This window comes from Solanum stenotomum, chromosome 7 (genome assembly GCF_019186545.1).
Source record: "Solanum stenotomum isolate F172 chromosome 7, ASM1918654v1, whole genome shotgun sequence".
NCBI lineage: Eukaryota > Viridiplantae > Streptophyta > Magnoliopsida > Solanales > Solanaceae > Solanum > Solanum stenotomum.
Window position 1 is genome coordinate 1,193,837 of NC_064288.1, and position 23,524 is coordinate 1,217,360.

Sequence of the window (23,524 nt, forward strand, 5' to 3'; positions counted from 1 at the left end):
AATACATTTTAAGTAACAATCAAAACAAATATTGTAGGTATGATAACGATACACTACAATACAATGAGTAACAATGATCCAAGCAGAGTGTTAAGATTTCTTACTAATTTTAATCAAAAATATTATAAATTACAAATGGAGTATCTTAGTTGTTGGCCAATAGCTAAGAATGAATATCTTTATTTCAATCTCGCGAAATTATATTTTTTGCCTTATTTGATTAATTTATATTTTAACCTAAGTTAATTTTTAACTTTAAATATCTCATATCTCTTTTATTTTATACAACTGTCTTACTATATCCCTCATTCTCTTCTATAAAATTGTTATCAAATTGTTATTTCAATAATTTGGGATGAGGTTGGTAACTAGCACAAATAAGTTTTAATTTTCAACTTTAATTTACAATTATATTTCTCTTGTTTTTACTTAGATTTTTGATACGTTCGTTATGCGTAGGCAAATTTAATTCTTTATACTAAATTTAAATACAAAAGTATTACTATAATGTTAATTAAAAAAAATTATTTGTGAGAATATTATTTGAAAGGGGTTAGATATAAGTAAAGGAAAGATTGATAATTCTAGTAATCTAATAATGGATTGCATTAATTTTAATATAAATTAGATATTCAAATGGTCATAGATTAACTTTAGGTGTTCAGAATTTCACCTGGACTAATTCAATGGATCGTTACATGTTTTGTCAAAATAAAAAGAATATGCATAAACATTGAATTTTGAAAGACAATAAGATATATATTTATTAGTTTAATATCATAATTGTACTCAAAACTATATGTCCATAATTGTATATTTATTTTAAGAATTTCTTGCAATAGCAACTCTCCTTCCTAGTGTCTTCCCCTTTTATATGAACCTTGAAATTTAACACAATCCAAAAAATTATTTATATTAGCTTGTAGCTTTCGATTTTTAATTTTACTCATATCATTCTTGAATGGTGTATTTTGGTGCAATAAATTTTTTGCATAATAAATTTATTGTTTCAATAGTGAGAGTATAACCATGAAAATTATTACTAATACTAGCAAGGATTAGAGTTTTTCCTCTTAAAATAAAGCGATGACATAATTTGACAAGTAATTGAGATGATGGTATTATACACAATATTTAGGTGGTATACACTATTTTAAACGTGTAATTGAGGAAGTTTATACTTTTTAAACATGATGATTGATATGATCTCAAATTTTTTAATAAAGTTAAGTACCCCTAAAGTTGGAGTATATGTTTGATCGAAATAAATTTACTCCATTATAATTTTATCGTATAAAATTTAACTATATCATTAGTTTTTTTATGTATAATTTTATTTGATTTTCTCTAGAGTTATTGTTACAAAAATTAAAAGTTGAATATATTTAACTATTTAAATTAGGGAAAATTGTATGAAATAACAAACTATTAATTCAAATTAAATGTTATAGCCATAGTTTCTTTTATGGAAAAAATTACTTAAATACACAACACTTTTTTACATATTCGCAATATTTCCCTACTCTTTTATTAAAATACAAAAATCCCTTATTTTCCCCCAATTCAACTTAACCGGATACTTTATTAGTTTAAGTATCCGTCCGTTATTAATTAAAGTATCCGCGTTGCTATATTATGCATCCACACGTTAATTAAGTATCCGTGCTGCTAACAACTTAATAATTTAAGTATCCGCCCGTTATTAATTAAAGTATCTGCGCTGCTATATTAAGTATCCACACTGCTATATTATGTATCCGAAAAACACTAAAAAAAGGGATTTTTGATAATTAATGAAAGAGTAGGGAAAGGAAGTAATTTCTTTCTTATACTATGTCATTTGCCTAATTTTTACTTCTTTTATTTGTAATTCGTAGCAAACATTCCATGTTTTTTGCCATCCCATTTGTATATCGAAATATACAAATGCAGGACCATTTGTATACCGAAATATACAAATGCAGGACCCATTTGTATACCGAAATATACAAATGCATGACCCATTTGTATACTGAAATATACAAATGCAAGACTCATTTGTATATCGAAATATACAAATGCAGGACCTATTTGTATACCAAAATATACAAATAGACCCAAATACATATTTTTATGTATATGTATACCGAAATATACAGATTAATTGCCATAACAAGCATAAAGTTTGTTATGAAGCGCAATTATACAAATTATAGCTATAACATATAAATATGATTTTAATGTTTGCTAAACCTAAAATTTACTCTTTAAATTATTTAGCGGACAAGCTTCTCGTGTCAAATCTCGAAGGCTTATGTCATCACTAATTGTTTAACATATATATTATGTACCAAAATAAATGTAACATCCTTCAATATTTACGTATTAAATCATTTTTATTTTTTAAAACAAACTTATAGATTACACTTCATCATATTTTTTAGCTACAACATAATTTTAAATGAAAGGTACAATGACAGATGATGCATTAGAACTATTAATAGTGTCATGGTTTATAACTCATATATATACCTTATTATTGTCGTTTATAAAATTTTCTTTCTATTTTAAGAAATGTCTAAAAATACGAGACCAGTAACATTAAATCATTTTATTATATTGTATCCAATTTTTATTGTCTTCACCTCTTTGGAATATTTTATTAGCTTGTTGTTAAAGATGGAAAACACAACTATTGGGCACTATATACACTTTTGCTATTATTTTATTATATTATTTTTTTTGCCTTTCTTTAAACACACACTTTTACCATTATTAATTCTATTTTTGCTATTCCCGGTGATCAATAAATGGTCTAGGAAGAAACAACCAACCATAAATTTATAATATATTAAAATTATGTTTCTGAATTTGTAAATTAAAAATTCCCTTTTTTAAATAAAACTATAACTACTTTATTTTATTCTTTGTACTTCCTTTCCTCTTGTTTAGTATGAACATGAACACAATATTATGGAACTCATCTAATATTATGGTCAAAATCATTGTATATTGACACCTATTTTTATATTATTAAAAATATCACAACTTGCTCTGTGTGAAAGCATGCATGTAAATCGATTGGCCTCAACAAGGAAAATTAGAAAGATAACTGCTCTGAGGAAGAATTGTTGTCATCTTTATTTCACTAAAAATGTACTAAGTTTTAAGTTTTACGAGAGAGGGACGAATAAGTGACAAATTATAAATAAGTTTTTTGAGCGGTTATTTAGAAATTTAATTTGTGATGTATCTTTTTTTTCTAATATGATCAATAAATTTAGAATGATTATATGAAGTTCCCCTTCTCATCAGTATGATGAATTAATTATATCTTGTTTTTATTAAAAGAGGTCGACCACCCATAAATCTGAAAGAATTTAACTATAGATATGATCGGATATCGTGTATCTATAACTAAGATAAAAAGAAAGTAGATTTTTAATAGTAATTCATATAGAACTTTCTCAGACTAAAATTATTGAAATACGCATCATAGTAAAATATTAAAATTATTCTTGTTAAGGAGTATGATAATGGTTGGGTGGAGAGTTAAAATTTCTTTGGTCTTAATTAGAGTTTTTAGACTTTGTAACAATTTGTATGATCATTTTGTGCTTTTGAACATTTTTTTTTTCAATTTTGACCTTTCTCATTGATTCATTATGTTGTTTATGATTCACGCGTGTAAATGACGAAATTCTCGAAATGCTCAGATGAGTTTCAGAGAAGAAATTTTATTTTTAGAAGTTTGAAAATGAAAAATTTGATCAAAGTTAACATTCTAAATTAACGGGTTCGAATTTGAGTTTTGATGGCTCTGCTAGATGCGGAAGATGATTTATAACTTGATTGAATGGTTTACATGGATTTCGAGAGTGATTTAGACTGTTGAGTTGATTTTTAGATTTTTAAAAAAATTTAGAATTAGTCTTGGTCAATATTTAGACAAGACGACCTTAGATTGGTGATTTAATGATTACAACTAATTCAAAATGCATTTTATGATATATTTGCATATTTGATTTGTATTATGGAGATCTCAGATGAGTTCTGTGGACTTGATTGATGATTTGATGTTTTGACATTGTTTGAGCAAATGACACCATATGATATCAAATTAAATGAGCTCCAAATTGTGTTTGATTGAACTACCCAATTCGTATTGTGATTTTGAAATCATAGCAAAACGAATTGTCGAATTCATCTCAGAGAGTTATATTTTTTTAGCGTAAAGTGTTGTTCCTTAGTTTTGATCTTCTAGTGCACTTATAATTGTGAACTTTTTTTTTCCAAATGCGAATCAAAGGTATTACAAATAAGAAAATTCATGTGTATAATTTTTTTGAGTTAGTCCGGAAAAAAAATACGCATTTATAAAGGTTTACGACATTTCAAAATAAATAGTTTTTAGGCAAGTCAATAATCTGCTAATTTATTAACCCAACTTATTTTAAGTCGGCTAAATTCTCAATCTACCCATTAACACCTTTAGGCAGGACTTAATAATATTGGCTCAAAGTCTATATTAAAAAATTATTTAATGTATTAAATAATATATTTAAAATCTAATAAGTAAAAATTATGATCCGAATTTATGATTTAAAAATTGTGATTCCCTTTTATAATTATAGCTACTAATTTATTTAGAAAACATTAAGGGGGATTTCTAAGATCATTGCATATGTAATTGATTCGTATTGGAGTGTCATGCCATCTTTTCATCACAAAATGTAAAGTTTCAGGTGAAATTTACTTTTTAATTAATTTGGCAAAATTTAATGACTTTATATAGCCAAAAAAATGTGTCATAAATCAAAAACTTCCATTGGAAATGGAAGAGTAATTTTTTTTTAATAATCCTAAAGTTGAATGATTTCCATATTAAAAAGGAAAGGGGACTTTTATGTGATACATTCAAAGATGAATGACCACCAATAAATAAAACCCTTATCTACTTAAAATAAAAAGGAGTGAGAATCCTAGATAATGTTTTATACTTATGTGTAGCTCGGTTATATTCTTGTTCAAATGTAACTTTTTATTAAAAAAAGGGAAAAAGACTTAAATATGCCATTGAACTTTTAGAAAAGGCTTATTTATGTCATCCGTTAAAAGTTTGGCTCATCTATGTCATTACCGTTTAAGAAAAGGCTCATTCATGACATTATTTTTTAACAGTGGTTTTGCAAAACCATTTTTACATGTGACCAATTATAATTCGGCCACGTCATTAATTTTTTTAATAAAAAAATCGAAATTCTGAACAAAAATTGAATTATAATTCGGCCACGTCATTATTATTTTTTTTAATTCAATTTTTGCAAAACCATTTTTTACACGTGGCCAATTATAATTCGGCCACGTCATTAATTTTTTTTAATGAAAAAAATCAAAATTCTTAACAAAAATTGAATTAAAAAAATAAATAATGACGTGGCCGAATTATAATTCAATTTTTATTCAAAATTTTGAATTTTTTTTATAAAAATAATAATGACGTGGCCGAATTATAATTGGCCACATGTAAAAAATGGTTTTGCAAAATCACTGTTAAAAAATAATGGCATGAATGAGCCTTTTCTTAAACGGTAATGGCATAGATGAGCCAAACTTTTAACGGATGACATAAATGAGCCTTTTCTGAAAGTTCGATGGCATATTTGAGCCTTTTCCCAAAAAAAAAAAATGTAAAAATCACTCAAAGCCTTAGTTGGTATTATATATATATATATATATGAAAAGCAAAATAAAATAGAAGTCTTGCAATCAAAAGGCACAAAATAAAAAGAGAAAAGGAAACAAAAGGTAAAACAAGTTTATGCGGTTACAAATAAATTATGGGGAAATTTTACTTTAAGGCTCCTATGAAATTATTTCAAGTCTATAGTCCAATAAGGTTTGAAGTAGGGATATATATAAATATAATATAGTAATATTAAAACTTGAACGGCATTAAATTCAATATAATAGTCTAAATAAGTGTTGTGGCTAATATAATTAATTTAATTATTTATTTTAAATGCGTTGAGTTGGTCTATTTAATTGAACAACAATATTAGTATGTTTTAGATCCAAATAACTATTAACAATGGGAGTGAGATGAACGTGTAAGTAAAATCATATAACAGATGTAGCAATACAAATCAAATAAATGAGCTAATTAAATCATTCCAAGTGTAGGTGACATGTTTTTAAATTCAACATAATTTATATTATTGTTAGAAGAATAGAAAATTATTATAGAAATTGTAACACTCATTAGAGTGAGTAGAAATCGAAGAGTACTATTTGTTACTCAATACTTTTGTCTTGATTATTATTTTTGTTTACTCAAAATTTATTATTTATAATACTCTTTAAATTGTTTAGATATTTAATTCATTTAACATCGAGATAAAAAGAAAAAGAAAAAAAAGCATATGCTTTACACTTGAAATTGCAAAGTGTAACTTCCGTCGCTACAAAACCAAATATCATCACATATTTTATTTTAAAAAACATTTTTCATGATATTATTGTTGAAAAATTTCCTTCAAATATACATGAGTTTGCTCATTTCCCTACAAAATGAAAGAGATGATAAAAGTTACAAAATAAATTTTCAATAATAATAGTAATAACAACATCATAGAAATACATCATTTCTTCACCTTAATAAGATTTCACAAAAGATTCAGGGCACTTCTTGTTTACCAACTTGAATAACAATACAATCACATTCTCCGAAATTAATCTCTAATGAATTTTGATTTTAGAATAATATGAAAGGCTTACCGGAAAATTTGTTTTGTTACTATCACCCAACATATTGTCTTTTTTATAAATGATTCTCTCCTTATACCATCTTTAATCTCATATATATTTAGTGGTGCACAAATTCATTTTAAAGGGAAGGATAATATTTTTAAAAAAATATTTTATTTGATGTTTTTTTCATAATACACTGTAGTTAATTGTATTTGATAATAATTTTTTCAGTTGGTAGTATAACAATTTGTGTAGTTTTTCGTAAGATATAAATAATGATATATAAATTATCGTATGCCACACAATATCACAAGTGTTTAGATCTTAGGTAAGTTTTATTTATTTTAGTTTTTGAATCTATTTTTAACTTAGTCAATTGTTATATAAACTATTAAAATTATTCTAGAAGTAATAGAAATATTAAAAATTAGAATTAAGACTTCACCAGATTAAGTATGTCAACTACAGTTAGAGGGTTATTTTTTACTTGTATAATATCCCATAAAAATTCTCACGACGACTAAAAATCACAAATCTTAGCAATCGTCTCAAGCATTATTAGAAATCGACAATCTATTTTGATCTTACATGAATCACCATGCTAGACCAATAGATCTAATGCCTAGAAGATTGTTCAATCCAATAATTCCTCTACCTTTTGCTGATGTTTATCGTCAGACTTAGGAGAGCAATTCGTCGATTAATAATGGAAGCAAATATAATCAGATTCTTCTTGTGTATATATAAATAGACTGTATGTCATGGATATCACAATATAATTCTGGTGACATACAAATTACATCCAATTTATGTATAATTATCATACACATGATATACTAGTGTATCAAAAGTGTATATAAGTTGTACGTTGTATGTACACACTTGCATATTACATACAAACACAAAGATATACAATGGAACTTTGATGATTAGGAAAGAAAGTTTGAAGTTTCTATTGCGTTTTTATGTGTGTTTTGTTTCTATACGTGTTGTTATATTTTGGGATAAATTTCACTATTGGTCATTCAATTTTGAATTTATCATGTAGAAGTTACTTTTCTATTTTTCGTTACATAAAAATCATCCCACTTTACTGATTATCACACAATTTTTTTGTGACAAAAAGAAATTGTGTGATAAACTTTAAAATTTGATGACTTTTATGTGATATAAAATAGAAAAATATTTTTTTTGTGATAATTTTAAAGTTACATACTTTTTATGTAACAGAAAAATTAAAAAAAAAACAATTTTTATGTGATGCATTCAAAGTGTCACCACCGGTGAAATTTACACAAAGAAAATATAACTTATTAAAATACCAGAAATTACATAAGGTATCCCAAAATTGTTTGGTTTAATTTTTTTTTCTCCCTTAAGAAAAGTCTTTTAAAGACTAATATTTCTTTATCTTTATATACACAATAAATATTTTTTTCCCCTCTACACCTCAGATGTTTTAAACAACTCTTCGTGCTTATTTATCTTCACTTTTATTATTGTTTGCTAATAAATAGAAAGATAAATAATCTGCAAAGAAGATCTTCTTTCTTTGACATAGAAGTGAACTTATGGATTTCTATTTCAAGTTATTTAACAATATCTACAATAGGAATTGACTTTGTATCTAATATTAGAAAAATTGATGTAAATGAATATTCCTAGTTTTAGAATAGCATTGCCATTTTGTAAGTCCATGAGCTATGCTTTGCCTCTAAGGCAAGAATTATATGAGTACCAAAGAAGTTAGGCATAATATCGTGTTCTACATGTGTATGTAGCATACATTCAAAAAATTCATTAAAAATAAATGCATGTTAAAATAACCTACTTCATGAAATGTTTCAAATTTATATTAAACAAATATACCGTTGAACTATAATAAATGATATGACAATATCATCTGTTATATTTTAAGGTTGTATATACGTATACTTTTGACCTTTGGGGTTGTGTATAACGGAGGGACACACAACATCATCTAAATGGTCTATCCAAATTTAATTTCTTTATCCACAATTAAAAAAATACACACATCATTCCCAGATTTCGCTGGTCTCCCATGCGCGAATCCTCTCCGATGTGTGATTATGTTGTAGCGGTTCATTGGTCTCTGATTGGGTGATTCTGTTTTAAAAAGGTAGAATATTTTTAATGAGTAAATTAATTTTGAAATTCTAACAATTAATAGAGATAAAATAGTAAATTCACTATGTCAATTAATGTTTTCTTTAATAGGTGTGTCAAGTAAAAAATAGACAAGTTAATCGGGACAGAAGGACTATTGAGTATCCTAGACATTCACAAATTTCAGTACCTGAGAGTACAAAGAAATTGGAAGATGGGTGATTTTTTTTTTAATGGTAGGTAAAAATTAAATTAATTTTGGGTAAAACTTATTTATGATGCCACACGTATCTCTGTCCGTCATAAGGGTATACATAACTTAAAAGTACGACGGTAAGGTTATATACAACCTTAAAGTATAGGGAAAATTGTATATAATAGCAAACTATTAATTTAAATTAAATGCTACAAATATAGTTTGATTTAATTATACCCCATAGCAAACTGTTGCTATTTCGCCTCTCTTCTGGTGAATCTCGCTTGCCACTCTCGTTCTCTCCCTCGCCTCTCTCGCTTTTTATACAAACGCAAGTGTATAAAGTGCGTTTGTGTTTGTATAAAGTGAGAGAAAATTGTATATATACATATATTTTCGTTCCCCTCTCTCCCCTCTCCCAGATCCCGCTCGCCACTCTCCCAGATCCCGCTTGCTCACTCACCTCTCTCACTTTATACAAAAACGCAAATGTATAAAATGCGTTTGTGTTTGTATAAAGTGAGAGAAAATTGTCCCCTCTCCCAGATCTCGCTCGCTCACTCGCCTCTCTCACTTTATACAAACACAAATGTATACATTGTGTTTGTATAAAGCGAGAGAAAATTGTATATGCAAATAAAAATGCATATATTTTCGTCCTATACACTTATGATTATACAAATATGATCTTCTCCTGCCAAGTTTTCTTTTGTCTTTCTCTCTTTCTTGCTTTATACAAACACATATTATACAATTGATTTTTTGTATATGTATACCAAAACATATTATATAACTGTTTTCTTTTGTATAGTATAGCGAAATTATACAACTGCTTTCTTTTGTATATGTATAGCGAAATATACATATTTATGTTTGCTATGGAGCGCAATTATGCAAACTATAGCTATAGCATACAAATATGATTTATGTGTTTGCTATATGTGAAAATTGCTCTAAAGTATAATGAAAAATATTGACGTGTCATTTATCATAGTTCGACAATATATTCGTCCTTTCTTTCCATATATTAAACGTCACTTTTTTAAAAGAAAAAAGGAAAAGTCTTCCCGCTGCACCCCAAACCGAAAGAAAGCCCAATTAAATTGGACCTAGATCTCAATGCTTTAAAATGCCCGAGGAAGGGGGGAGGGGGGAGTAGTTGAAGATTTTTCAAGGAAAGATAATTTAGGGTCATTTGCAATTTCACCCATAATTTTATGTTGATTTTTAATTTATGCCCCTCATAACAAATATTTTCTCATCCTAATTTATGTGGTAGTTTACGAGTTTCGAGATTCAAATAAATCTTTTTTTGATTATAAATTTTCATATATTTTTTAAATAACTTGAAATATCAATTATTGTGACTTATAGTAGTTTCAAATATGTAATTTTTTTTGATTTTTTTTTTACATATTTCATGTCCGAATTCACAATCAAAATTAAACTGTTTGACTCTCGAAAATCGTTTCACATAAATTGAGACAAGAATAACTTTTTAGCGGGACGTAGGTGTGTATCATATCATGATATCCCAAAAATTATGCTCGGCCATGAGTTTAATTTAAAAAAAATTATATTCAGCTCACTAAACATGAGTTCAATTGCTTAAAATTTTAAAAAAAGTTAAAAATCAATTCATTTAAAATATAAAATATATAATTGTATAGATAATTTAGGGAATTGGAATATCATATATGGAAGCTAAAAAAAGAGAAGGCCATACATTAAAGATGAGGAAGTTGAGGTCCACATAAAATCAGTGAAACCCAATGTTGACAAAATTTTAAAAAGCAAATGGAACATATTCAAACAAACAAAAAAAAGAAAAAGTGTTTTGTGGGGAATTCAAATCCCTCAAGATATTATCATTTTTTCTAAAAAATAATTTGGTCAGACCCAAGATATTATCATTATCATCATTTCCATCCAAAGCCTGCAGTTACAACCAAACAAATATGCAAATCCAAAATCTTCAGTAAGATTGTGACATTTCTTAAGTCCCACTCTCGGTGACAGCTTCAGAATTTTCATTAAACAGGTTCGAAAAATAAATATACCATGCCTATCTTAATATGAATTTTGAACCCCCTAAACCATTATAGTAACTTCTGGTCTTGTGTTTAGGAAATTCAAAATCTATATATTTATTAAAATTTTTAAAAATATCTTATATAAACAGTGTAATTTTTTATCGGAATGATTCGGGTAAACATTTTTGCCCCCTCCTAAATCTGTCCCAACACTCTATCGTGTTATAGTTTGTTCGATTTTCAAGTTTTTGAAAGTAAAAAAAATAATAAATTCAAAGAGTTGAGACAAGATGTAGAAGGGTGCAAGATGTTTCAGATTGTAAAGAAGCTGAAATTAATGAAGCAGAAGCTTAGGAAACTCAACTCCCAACATTTCAAGAACATTGTCTCGGAGACAAGTGATGATCGAAAAGCATTAAAAGAAGTACAAGGGAGACTTCAAGCTGATCTTTCAAATGTGCAGATCCAAATGGAAGAAAATATAGTGTACCAGAAGTATAGGAGATCCTCTTACATGGCTGAGATGTATTTGTAACAAAAAAGTAAAGTGACATGGATCAAATTAGGTGACGACAACACAAAGTATTTTCATTCAATAATCAAGCATAGGGGACTGCAGCAGGGCACTACTCAACTGAAGGATGATCAAGGGGCTTGGCAAACTGATCCTACACAAATAGCCAACATATTTGTTAAGTACTACACTAAGCTTTTGGGTACCAAAACTGATAAAAGGAGTAGAGCTTCAATGAGGATCATTCAGAATGGTCCCTGTTTGACTGTAGACCATCAGATAGAGTTGTTGAGACCATTTTCTAGGAAAGAGGTCAAGGAAACAATGTTCAAGATAGATAGCAACAAGAGCCCTGGGCCTAAAGGGTTTGGTAGTGGTTTCTACAAAGCAGCTTGGCCAATTATAAAGGATGATATCACAAGAGCTATTATGGATTTTTTTCAGAATTGGAGGTTATTGAAACAACTGAATACCACCATCATTGCACTAATACCTAAAGTGGACAATCCAGAATTTGCAAGTCAGTATAGATCCATTTCATGTTGTAATGTTATATAATAAGAGGCACTATAATAGAAAATCAGTATATCCTAGGTGTTTGATGAAAATAGACTTGAAAAAGGCCTATGATATGGTAAATTGGCAGTTTCTGCAGGAAGTAATAGAGGGATATGGGTTTCCAGCTCAGTTTATTCAACATATGCTCACTTGTGTAAAAACTCCCAAGTTCTCAGTAAAAGTTAATGGCCAGAGTTATGGTTTTTTTAAGGGCAAAGAGGGTTAAGGCGCAAGGTGACCCTGCTTCACCATTTCTGTTCGTACTTGTGATGGAATATTTGTCTAGAACATTGAAGACCATGAGCATGCTGCCTGATTTTCGGTTCCATTCAATGGGTAAAGAACTAAAGCTTACACACTTGACATTTGCGGATGACCTAATGATATTTTGTAAAGCAAATGGTGATTCTGTTAATAGAGTAATGGAGGCCCTTTCACACTTTAGCAATGTTTTTGGACTTGTTACTAACATGGAGAAATCGAGTATTTTTGTAGCTGGAGTGAAAGATTATGTGAAAATGAGCTACTGTTAAGGACTGAATTTACCCTCGGAGAATTCCCTATTAGATACTTGGGATTGCCGCTATCATCTAAGAGATGGAGTAAATTAGAATGCCAACAGTTAGTGAAAAAAATCACATCCAGATCAGATTGACATATACCAAGCAATTATCATATGCTGGAAGGCTTTAAGTCATAAACTCAGTATTTTTTTTCAATTCATAGTTTTTGGGGATCAGTCTTTGTCCTTCCACAAAGTATAACAAAACTGGTAGACAGGAGATGTAGAGAGTACCTATGGAGCGGGTCTGATGAAAAGAAAAAGGTGTCATTAGTCTTATGGAGTAAAGTGTGTCTGCCTAAGAAGCTTGGTGGATTGAATATTAAAGATTGCAGCTTATGGAACGTTGCTATGGCATTTGATTGTCAAAAAGGACTCACTATGGGTCAAGTGGGTGCATGGTGTATATATGAAAGCAGGAGAGGATATCTGGAACCACAAAGCTCCTGTAGATAGCAGCTGGTATTGGAGGATGATTCACGCAATGAAAGGAAAAATGCAAAGTTGGTATATGCAAGATAGGTACAGGCTGACTAAGAGAAGTGAATACTCAATCACAAGGAGCTATATTGATCTTAGAGGGCACCACAACCGTGTACATATTGCTGAATGTATTTGGAGTGCAGTGGCTCAACCTAAACATAGATTTATACTCTGGTTAGCTATCCAAGATAGATTGCTAACTAAGGAAAGGCTGTTGAAGATGAACATCTCAGTAGATGAAGCTAATTATTGTTTATGTGATGCTCAGAAGCTGAAGACAGCCAAACACTTGTTCAGTGAATGTCCATGGTTCATTGAGGTCAAGAGGAATGTTGAACAATGGACATGTTTGCCGATACAATTGGGGGAGGTGAAGGAAGTAATGGTGAAAATTAAAAGGAAGAAATGGAAGCAGTTTTAGAAACAAGTGATTGCTGCGAGTTGGGGGCAATGATCTACCATACTTGGAGAGCCCAAAATTGGAAAATTTTCAAAGGAGTACATATACAAACAACTGAGATACACACACAAATTAAGAGGGAGATTTTACATAGAATAGACATACTTAGTTCATCTAAGAGAGATAGCAGATGTAGTGTTTTTTTGCAAAAGCTGAAAGTGTAACTAGTTTTTTGTGTTTTGTTGAAGGCTTGAGTCGCAGTTGTTGTGCTCAAGGGCTCTTTAGGTGTATGTTTTTGCTTTAGTAATGGTAATGTTTACATGGTTACCAAAAAAGAAAGAGTTGAGGCATATGAACATGTTTTTAATAAGAAAAAGAAAGTGATTCTCCAAATAGCATACTAAGTTGTTTTTTTAATACTATCTTTTTCCCAAAAGCACCTTTTAAATCTTGACTAAATAATTAGTTAATTACTAATAAATTTATGCTTAAATTAAGCTCGATCCAAGACTTCAATATGTATATATACATAAAATAGGTTTGCCCTACTACCTCATTAGACTTTAGTTCGTGTCAAATTCGAACTCCTGGCTTGCATTTAATTCACACGTCACATGTTTTTTTTTTCTTTTTTCCATTTAAACCAAAATTATGCGTTTTAATTGAAGGTAGGCATTTTTTCTTATACAAGTAGACTTTCGACATACACATTGGAAATTTGGTTTGTCATTAATTAATGGTTTTTTTGGTTTGTCATTAATGTTGCTAAGGCCAGACTTCTATCCCTCCGTCTATTTTTTTTTGTCATGATACGCTTTTCAAAAATCAGTTTAACTAATTTTTAAAGTTAATTAGATTATATTAATTCATTTTTTTTAAACAAAAAATTTAGATATCTAAAACTATACGAAATATACTATAATTGCAATTTTTCGCATATCAATATGATGAAAAATATATCGTAAATTGTTAGTCAAAATTCTTATTGTTTGACTCTAAAACTGGAAACCATGACAATTAAAAGTAGACGGAAAGAGGTATGCATGTATGTTTGAATTTTAAGACATATATGTTCCAAATTAAGAACAATTTTTTTGAATATTAAAAAAGTTATGTACCATACTTCATTCGTGCTAATGTTTTAATATCTCTCTAATAATACTTTTTTGTTTTAAATTCACTTTTTATATTTGAAATTCAACTCACTTATAACAATTAGAAGTGTACCCTTTTATGGTGTTTTGTCAAAAATATCTAACCAATGAGAAAATTCTACGTTGATTCCTTAATTGTTTTTCTTTTAACACATTCACTAAGTAAATAAAATTACTGTAGATCACGATTTCTATAATTAAAAAAGCATTTAGGAAATATTTAAAAATAATAGACCATTTGTTATATATATATATATATATATATATATATATTAGGAGTGAATTGTAGGGATTTAACACATTCCTTCGAAAAACATTTAAGAACATAAATCAAAAAGTATTTTTCACAATTATTCTTTTGATTATTTTCAAACTATTCTACTAGAAAAAGAAAAATAGTTAACAACCTCATTAAATTAAGAATAAATACTTAAAAAAATCTCAAGAATTTTCTTAAACTTTAAAAAAATCACTTATTTTGAACTACAACATTTTTTCTTCAATAATTCATGATATGAAGTAGAGAAAGCATCTTTTTTGGTGTTTAGTATAATTTATATTGTATAATCTGTGAGATTTGACAGACATTTTTTTAGTATTTCTAGTTAATTCTTTTTCTTCCACATTTTCTACAAAAAAAAAACATCATAGTTAAGATTAAACATATACTTTATTTAATTAAAAATATATTTAATCATTTTACTAATACTCCCTCTGTCCCTAATTACTTGTCCACTTTTGAATTGACACACCTATTAAGAAAATAATAATTGATATAGTAAGTTTATCATTTTACTCCTATTAATTATGAAGTGGATGAATTAAAAACTAGTTCTACCATTTTCAAAGTAATTGATTGAGGGAATAATGAATAATTTATTTTGTCTTTTCTTGATTTGTCAAAATGGACAAGTAATTAGGTACAACTAAAAAAGGAAATGTGGACAAGTAATTAGGGACAGAGGTAATAATAAATTTCATAATTTTATACCTCAAATTTATAATCCCAAAATATCTCGAATATGAAGAAAACTCTATTAAGAGCGCCATCCTCTGACGTGTTCTGTAATGCGTAATCTAAATTTAATTGACGTATGATAAATAAAAAATCTCGAATAACTTTGTTCCCGAACCAAAACACCCCTAAAGAATGAAAATTCTCAAAAACCCCAAAGCCCACAGTGTGCCTAATAGAAATGCAGCTAGTAGTATAAACCTTATCGTCTACTCTTATCTCACAAGAACCAAACCCCTCTTTGTTCTCTCCACAGAGAACTTGTTATCTTTCCACTTTTCAATCCTTCCATTTGTCACAGTTGAGTATCGGAGTTGTTGTTGTTGTTGCTGGCGCCATGGATTCCGAAGAAGCGACGTTTTCCCCTCCTGCTGTTTCTTCTTCTCCAGGTTCTTCTCCCATCAACAATTCTTCTAATCATACTGAAACTGAAAATGTCTCCAAAGTTAATGTAGAAATCACTGATTCCGATATTAATAGTAATAGCAATAGTGAGGGTAAAAGCGTTAGTGATGTAACTATTGTGGGTGGTCAGCAAGAATTGCCAATTCCTGCTGACCCAGATGAGGGAACCCTAGAAAAAACTATTGGTGAAGAGAAGTTGAATGATTCCGTTGTGGGTTCTGCGGATGTTTCGATGTTGAAGTCAGAGAAGCCTGTTTCTGAGGTTTCTATGAGTGAGGGTGTTGAAAATGTTGAGGTTTTAGGGGGAGGAAAGGGTGAAGATGTTGGTGGTTCTGTTCCTGTTATTGGGAATAGTTTACCTGATTCTACTGACTCTGATGCCACTAAATCTATGGGGACGGGAATTGAAGGCTCGGAGGGAAATACTGAAGAGTTTGACTCAGCTGATAAGTTGAATTCGATTGAGCAGGTGAAAGATAGTGGTGGTGAGGTTGCAGTAGGTGCAGAATTGAAAGAGGGTGAGGATAGGTCCACTCAGGAGGAGGTGAAGGAAACTGTGGAGGATGAAAAGATAGAATTGAAAGCGGGTGGGGATAGGTCTATCGAGGAGGAGGTGAAGGAGACTGTGGAGGATGAAAAGATGGAATTGCAAGGGGGTGAGGATAGGTCCATTCAGGAGGAGGTGAAGGAGATTGTGGAGGATGAAAAGAATGAAGCTTTAACTAGTGTTGCTTCATCTAATTTGAAGGAGGCTGAGGAACCTACCTCGGTCATTGAAGAGAGTGCTATTGCTTCATCCAATTTGAAGGAGGCTGAGGAACCTACCTCGGTCATTGAAGAGAGTGCTATTGCTTCATCCAATTTGAAGGAGGCTGAGGAACCTACCTCGGTCATTGAAGAGAGTGCTATTGCTTCATCCAATTTGAAGGAGGTTGAGGAACCTACCTCGGTCATTGAAGAGAGTGCTAGTGCTTCATCCAATTTGAAGGAGGCCGAGGAACCTACCTCGGTCATTGAAGAGAGAGCTATACATAGTGATGATGCCGAAAAACTCAATAAGGTGGTTGTTGAACAACCGTCAGAATCTTTGTTGGCTGAAACAGATGGTGAGAAATTTACTTCCGAAGGAGATGCAGTTGTGGATGCCATTGAAGTCAATGTCTCAGGGCCAGGGGTTGCTGTTGTTGGAGATGTGGAAGAGAGCAAGGAAGTGGAAGAACATATTGAAGGTACTACTGATGAGAATGTGACATCAGTAAATGATGTTGGTGAGACCAGACAACTTATTGAAGAAGTGGCTAATATGACAGTTGATGAAGTAGATGCACAAGACCCTAAGCCTGTGGTGGATGATACTGTTGCAGCTGCAGAATCAAAGCCTGTGGATAACATTGTTGGTGCTGGAAAACTAGATTCTGGAGATGTTCAGACTAGTGATGTGGTAGCTGTTACTGAGGAAATTAAAGAAGCTGATCCTGAAACTGTTAATAAAAGGCTGGACACCAAGGATGTTGAAGTGGAACCAGAGCAGGCAGTGTCTGGAACTATATATGCCAATGGTGACCATTCCGGAGAAAGCATCGAGGGAGATGTAGTGGAAGTTGAAGTCTCTGGTCAAACATCTGCCATATCAAGGTCAATCACTGGCTCAGAGCAAGAAGGAGAAGCTAAAGATCATATAGGTGAAGAAGCTGACCTTGAAGGCTCAGTTTCAGATGGAGAGACAGATGGTATGATTTTTGGAAGCTCTGAAGCTGCCAAACAGTTTATGGAGGAGCTGGAAAGGGAATCTGGTGGTGGCTCTTATGCTGGTGCTGAGGTTTCGCAGGATATTGATGGTCAGATTGTCACTGACTCAGATGAGGAGGCTGATACTGATGAAGAAGGAGATGGGAAGGAGTTGTTTGATTCAGCTGCCTTAGCTGCTCTTTTAAAAGCAGCAACAGGTGGTGATTCTGATGGTGGCAACATAACAATCACGTCTCAAGATGGATCAAGACTATTCTCTGTTGAACGTCCTGCTGGTCTTGGGTCATCACTCCGGTCACTGAGGCCAGCTCCCCGACCAAGCCAACCCAATCTTTTTACTCATTCCAGTCTTCAGAACAGTGGAGAATCTGAGAACAACTTGAGTGAAGAAGAGAAAAAGAAACTGGAGACACTACAGCAGATTAGGGTCAAGTTTTTGAGGCTTATTCACAGGCTGGGTCTTTCTTCTGATGAGCCCATAGCTGCACAAGTTTTGTACCGGATGACACTTATTGCACGAAGGCAAAACAGTCCACTTTTTAGCATTGAGGCTGCAAAGATGAAAGCTTTCCAGCTTGAAGCAGAGGGGAAAGATGATTTGGACTTCTCCGTGAATATCCTGGTTATTGGCAAATCTGGGGTGGGTAAGAGTGCTACCATAAACTCTATCTTTGGAGAGGAAAAAACATCAATTGATGCCTTTGGACCTGCTACCACCAGTGTGAAAGAGATCAGTGGTGTTGTAGATGGTGTTAAGATTCGGGTGTTTGATACACCTGGCCTCAAGTCCTCTGCGATGGAACAGGGTTTCAATCGCAGTGTCTTGTCTTCAGTAAAGAAGTTGACTAAGAAGAACCCCCCTGATATTTTCCTCTATGTCGATCGACTGGATGCCCAAACTAGAGATCTCAATGATCTTCCTATGCTGAAGACTATCACAAGTTGTCTTGGTCCTTCAATATGGCGAAGTGCCATAGTCACCCTCACACATGGAGCTTCTGCACCTCCAGATGGACCTTCTGGATCCCCTTTAAGTTATGAGGTGTTTGTTACTCAAAGATCTCATGTTGTTCAGCAGTCTATCGGGCAAGCAGTAGGCGATTTACGAATGATGAGTCCAAGTTTGATGAATCCTGTCTCTCTGGTAGAAAATCATCCATCTTGTAGGAGGAATAGGGATGGACATAAGATACTACCTAATGGCCAGAGCTGGAGGCCTCAATTACTGCTATTAAGCTACTCAATGAAGATCTTATCTGAAGCAAGTGCACTTTCAAAGCCTGAAGATCCATTTGATCACCGTAAGCTCTTTGGTTTCCGCACACGCTCACCACCTCTTCCGTACATGCTTTCTTCAATGTTGCAGTCACGTGCGCATCCAAAGCTTTCTGCTGAGCAGGGTGGTGACAACGGTGATTCAGACATTGACTTAGATGATTTGTCAGACTCTGACCAAGAAGAAGAAGATGAGTACGACCAGCTTCCTCCCTTCAAGCCTCTTCGGAAGGCTCAGCTTGCTAAGCTCAGCAAAGAACAGAGGAAGGCGTACTTTGAGGAGTATGACTATAGGGTCAAGCTCCTTCAGAAGAAACAGTTGAGAGAAGAGTTAAAAAGAATGAAAGAGATGAAAAGTAAGGGAAAAGAGGCGGCAATTGACTATGGTTATGCAGAGGAAGAAGCTGATGCAGGTGCAGCAGCTCCTGTAGCAGTTCCCCTCCCTGACATGGCCCTCCCACCTTCTTTTGATAGTGATAATCCCGCCTACAGGTACCGCTTCTTGGAGCCCACATCACAGTTCCTTGCAAGGCCTGTTCTGGACACGCATGGTTGGGATCATGATTGTGGCTATGATGGTGTTAATGTGGAACAGAGTTTAGCCATTGCAAGTCGTTTCCCTGCTGCAGTTACTGTGCAAATCACCAAAGATAAGAAGGATTTCAGTATCAATTTGGACTCTTCTATTGCTGCCAAGCACGGAGAAAATGGATCAACCATGGCTGGCTTTGATATTCAAAGCATAGGAAAGCAACTTGCCTATATTGTCCGAGGAGAAACCAAATTCAAAAACTTGAAGAAGAACAAGACTGCTTGCGGAATTTCTGTTACATTTCTAGGTGAAAATATGGTTACTGGACTTAAAGTTGAAGATCAGATCATCTTAGGCAAGCAATACGTTCTAGTTGGCAGTGCTGGCACTGTTCGATCTCAGAGTGACACAGCTTATGGGGCGAACTTTGAACTGCAGAGGAGGGAGGCAGATTTCCCAATTGGTCAGGTGCAGTCTACATTGTCTATGTCTGTCATAAAGTGGAGAGGTGATTTGGCTCTAGGTTTCAACAGTATGGCGCAATTCGCTGTGGGACGCAATTCGAAGGTAGCTGTTCGAGCAGGAATCAATAACAAGCTCAGTGGGCAAGTAACCGTGAGGACAAGCAGTTCAGACCATCTCTCTCTTGCACTTACTGCTATTATTCCAACTGCAATTGGCATCTACAGGAAGCTTTGGCCGGATGTTGGCGAGAATTACTCAATCTACTAAATTTCATTTTCATATCAGCATTGCATTTTTGGTTCATTAGACCTTATATGATGGCATATTATCTTTGTCAGTTCGTTGAATAATGCTTCTGTTAATTTCTTCCCATCTATTTAGGATTTCTACTGTTATGAGTTATAAGTCAATTTTGAGTGATTGAATGTACTTTTTTGCCAGATGAAATGAAGAGGTTTGTGTTGCTTTAAATGCTTCGTACATTATATTGAACAACTGTGATTCTTTTTCTCATTTAATGTACTTCCATTCAACTACATACATCTTACAAAGAATGGTCCACAAGGCAGAGTTTCCTTGATTCTTTTGATATTTATTGTTTCATGACATGATATTAATTGAACCAATTGACACTTTTTGAGTGGTGACATTACAAGGTTCAATATTTGAGTAGAATTTGGTTTTGGTCTTCTTGACTTGTCAGATACTCAAGTCTTGTAGATCTATGACTTATTCTTGGGCAAGGACATGTTAAATGTATTGTCTCATAGTAGTAGAAGTATTTGCTTGAATTTTTTTCCAAAATCGAGTTTTCGAAGTCATTTTTTGATTATTTCTTTTTTTGGAGGAAGTGTTTGTTTTACTTGAGCCGAGAGTCTATCGGAAACAAGTAACAACCTCTCTACCTTCCCTACTTGTGGGATTACATTGGATATGTTGTTGTCGAGTAAGTGTATGTTTGAGCCGTTTATGTTTTTCTAAAACATTTGAAAAACTAAGTTGATCGTCTTTTTTTGGTGCAACCAAACAGAATACCATTAAGCAAGCAGCTAATAAGCTTGACTCTTGAGATGCATAAGAGCTAAAAATGTACATGAATTTCTTTGACTATTTTTTTTGTTTCCACCCGATGTCTGGTATTCACATTGGAGTCCGACTAAATTTGAATTCACGGTGGAAAGTCCTATATTTTGGGTTAAAGCGTTCCCAACTTGTTTGATGATATTTGTGGCCATGGCTGACTTACTGTTTTTTTTTTTTAATCATAATGCCAATTTATTAGTAAATCTTTTCTCAAAAGGTGTTTATGCTGTGTCAAATGAAGGACAAGGAAGTAGGAGGAAAAACTGACCTTCTTACTGCTTTTATAAAGCATGAACTGTGAAAGCATTTAGAACTTACAAACTATTGCAAAAATGTTTAATATCATAATACACTATCAATGTGAAAATTATTTCACATCATCATTATATTTTAACATGTTACTACACTTTACTATTTTTACCAATTAATCATTCATATTTTAACTTTCTAGATATCCATAGAAGCAATTAATCATTTTCTTGTACTAGTAGATAGCATTGGTTATTTGTAGGGGTGTTCACGGGTCGGTTTGGATCGATTATTGGTTAAAATCAAAATCAAATCAACTAAATCGGTTTTAAAATTATCAAAATCAAACCAAACCAAATATAATATACATTTATCGGTTTGGTGGTTATCGGTTTGGTTTGGTTTGGTTATTCGGTTATTAATCATACACAAAAAATAAAAGAAACAATTCATTCAAAACGAAAATAGTTAGAATGACTTAATTACTGAACTTTCAATCACTAAATTTAGTATCAATAAAGCTTTAAAATTCACTATATTGACCTAGAAGGAAGAAACTATAACATTTTCGGTCCCACAAAAAATTATCATAGACACTCATATACATGAAATTAATAAGATAAATGTTTTCATCTTGGACATTTTTGCTTTCAATAAGTAAATTGTATAGAAATTTTAATGAAAATATATATAATATCTTTAAAGTTGTTTATAAAAATAATATATTAAGTATTTATATTAATAAATATATGTATATAATTCATCGATTTGGTTCGATTTTTTCGAATAAAACCATAACCAAACCAAATACTATCAGTTTTCAAAAATCTAAAACCAAATCAAACCAAACCCAAATAAAATCGGTTTTATTTTATAGGTTTGGTTCGGTTTTTTTATTTGGATCAATTTTTATCCAAACCGTGAATACCCCTATTATATATTGTACGCAAAATTGGAGAAATAACTAACGATCATGATGGATCTTGAGTCATTTTTTATGTTCTTGCTGCTTCTTCGTGTCACATGATTTTTTTAAAATGTTTTCTTCACTAAAAATTAACAAATTACTGTATTTTGTTTCAAGTGTTTGATTAAAAGTTGATATAATATGGTTTGTTCACGAATTTAAATTTGGTGATTTAGAATAATTATTAAAATATATTAAGGAAATTGAGAAATGGCTTATGATATAAAGATGAACAATTACTACCGACAAACATAAACGAAGTTATTAACCCCTTGGCCCATTAAGCCAATGGGCCCAACCCCCAGTACAGTAATGTAAAATGGTCATTGCGCCGGAGCAACAGTGCCGTCGGTCAAGGAAACGGACTGCTCGTTCTCCGCGGCGGCGCCGCCTTCAAACACCTTCACGATCTTCTCTACGGGAATAATCGGGAAATAATGCGCCACCGCATAGCCGTTCTCCGACGCATATGTCACCGCTTGATTGTATTTCTCACTCCAATAAGCAGCCGTCGGCACCAAAATCTGAGCCACTTGAGGGAACAAAGGAAGCTTGTTCAGAGATCGCCATGCCAAAACCGTATTTTTCTCGGCCACTGGCTCGTATTTTGCGTATAGCTCCTTCACTGTGGGTTCGTACTTTGTGTAGAGTGTTTTAGCTACGTTGCTCGCTGTGTCCACTAAGCCATCGTGCTGTACCTCGCCGGCGAGATCTCGAGCTAATTCTGGAGCCTTCTGAGCTATTAACAGAGCTTTGGATGATGCCTGTTTTAGTAGAGAAGGCACATGGCTTTCAACTTCTGTCATCAAGTTTGCAACCTGCATAGATTCAAACTTTCAAATCCTTGCTACTGAAATTCGAGTTCAAAAGTTTACAACATTTATGTGAATTTCATGTGTATGTGTGTCCACATCCATTTTTATGGCTCATTCCTCTAATTGAGCTAGATTAGATCAAGGATTTCAATTCGTTGGAGAAGACAATTTCTAAATGTTCTCAATTCCAGCAAACTTTCAAGCTGCAAAATA

The 23,524-nt window shown here is 32.1% G+C and overlaps 2 protein-coding genes across 7 annotated transcripts; one reads left to right on the forward strand and one right to left on the reverse strand.

Moving 5' to 3' along the window:
- Positions 1–15,969: 15,969 nt before the first annotated feature.
- LOC125871829 (translocase of chloroplast 159, chloroplastic) lies at positions 15,970–20,668 on the forward strand. 6 transcript variants are annotated; one of them, XM_049552509.1, is made up of 2 exons: positions 15,970–17,057; positions 17,178–20,668. In XM_049552509.1, the coding sequence occupies exons 1-2, from the start codon at positions 16,109–16,111 to the stop codon at positions 20,462–20,464; spliced, it is 4,236 nt and encodes a 1,411-aa protein (XP_049408466.1). In that variant the 5' UTR covers positions 15,970–16,108; the 3' UTR covers positions 20,465–20,668. The 6 variants fall into 6 exon arrangements, with proteins under 6 accessions (XP_049408466.1, XP_049408467.1, XP_049408468.1 ...); XM_049552510.1 differs by having other exon boundaries at positions 15,970–16,997; positions 17,118–20,668; XM_049552511.1 differs by having other exon boundaries at positions 15,970–16,997.
- Positions 20,669–22,641: 1,973 nt separating this feature from the next.
- LOC125870809 (stress-related protein-like) lies at positions 22,642–23,342 on the reverse strand. The gene has a single exon (XM_049551334.1). It carries the CDS (start codon positions 23,318–23,320, stop codon positions 22,820–22,822), a length of 501 nt encoding a protein of 166 aa, XP_049407291.1. The 5' UTR covers positions 23,321–23,342; the 3' UTR covers positions 22,642–22,819.
- Between the last annotated feature and the right edge of the window lie 182 nt (positions 23,343–23,524).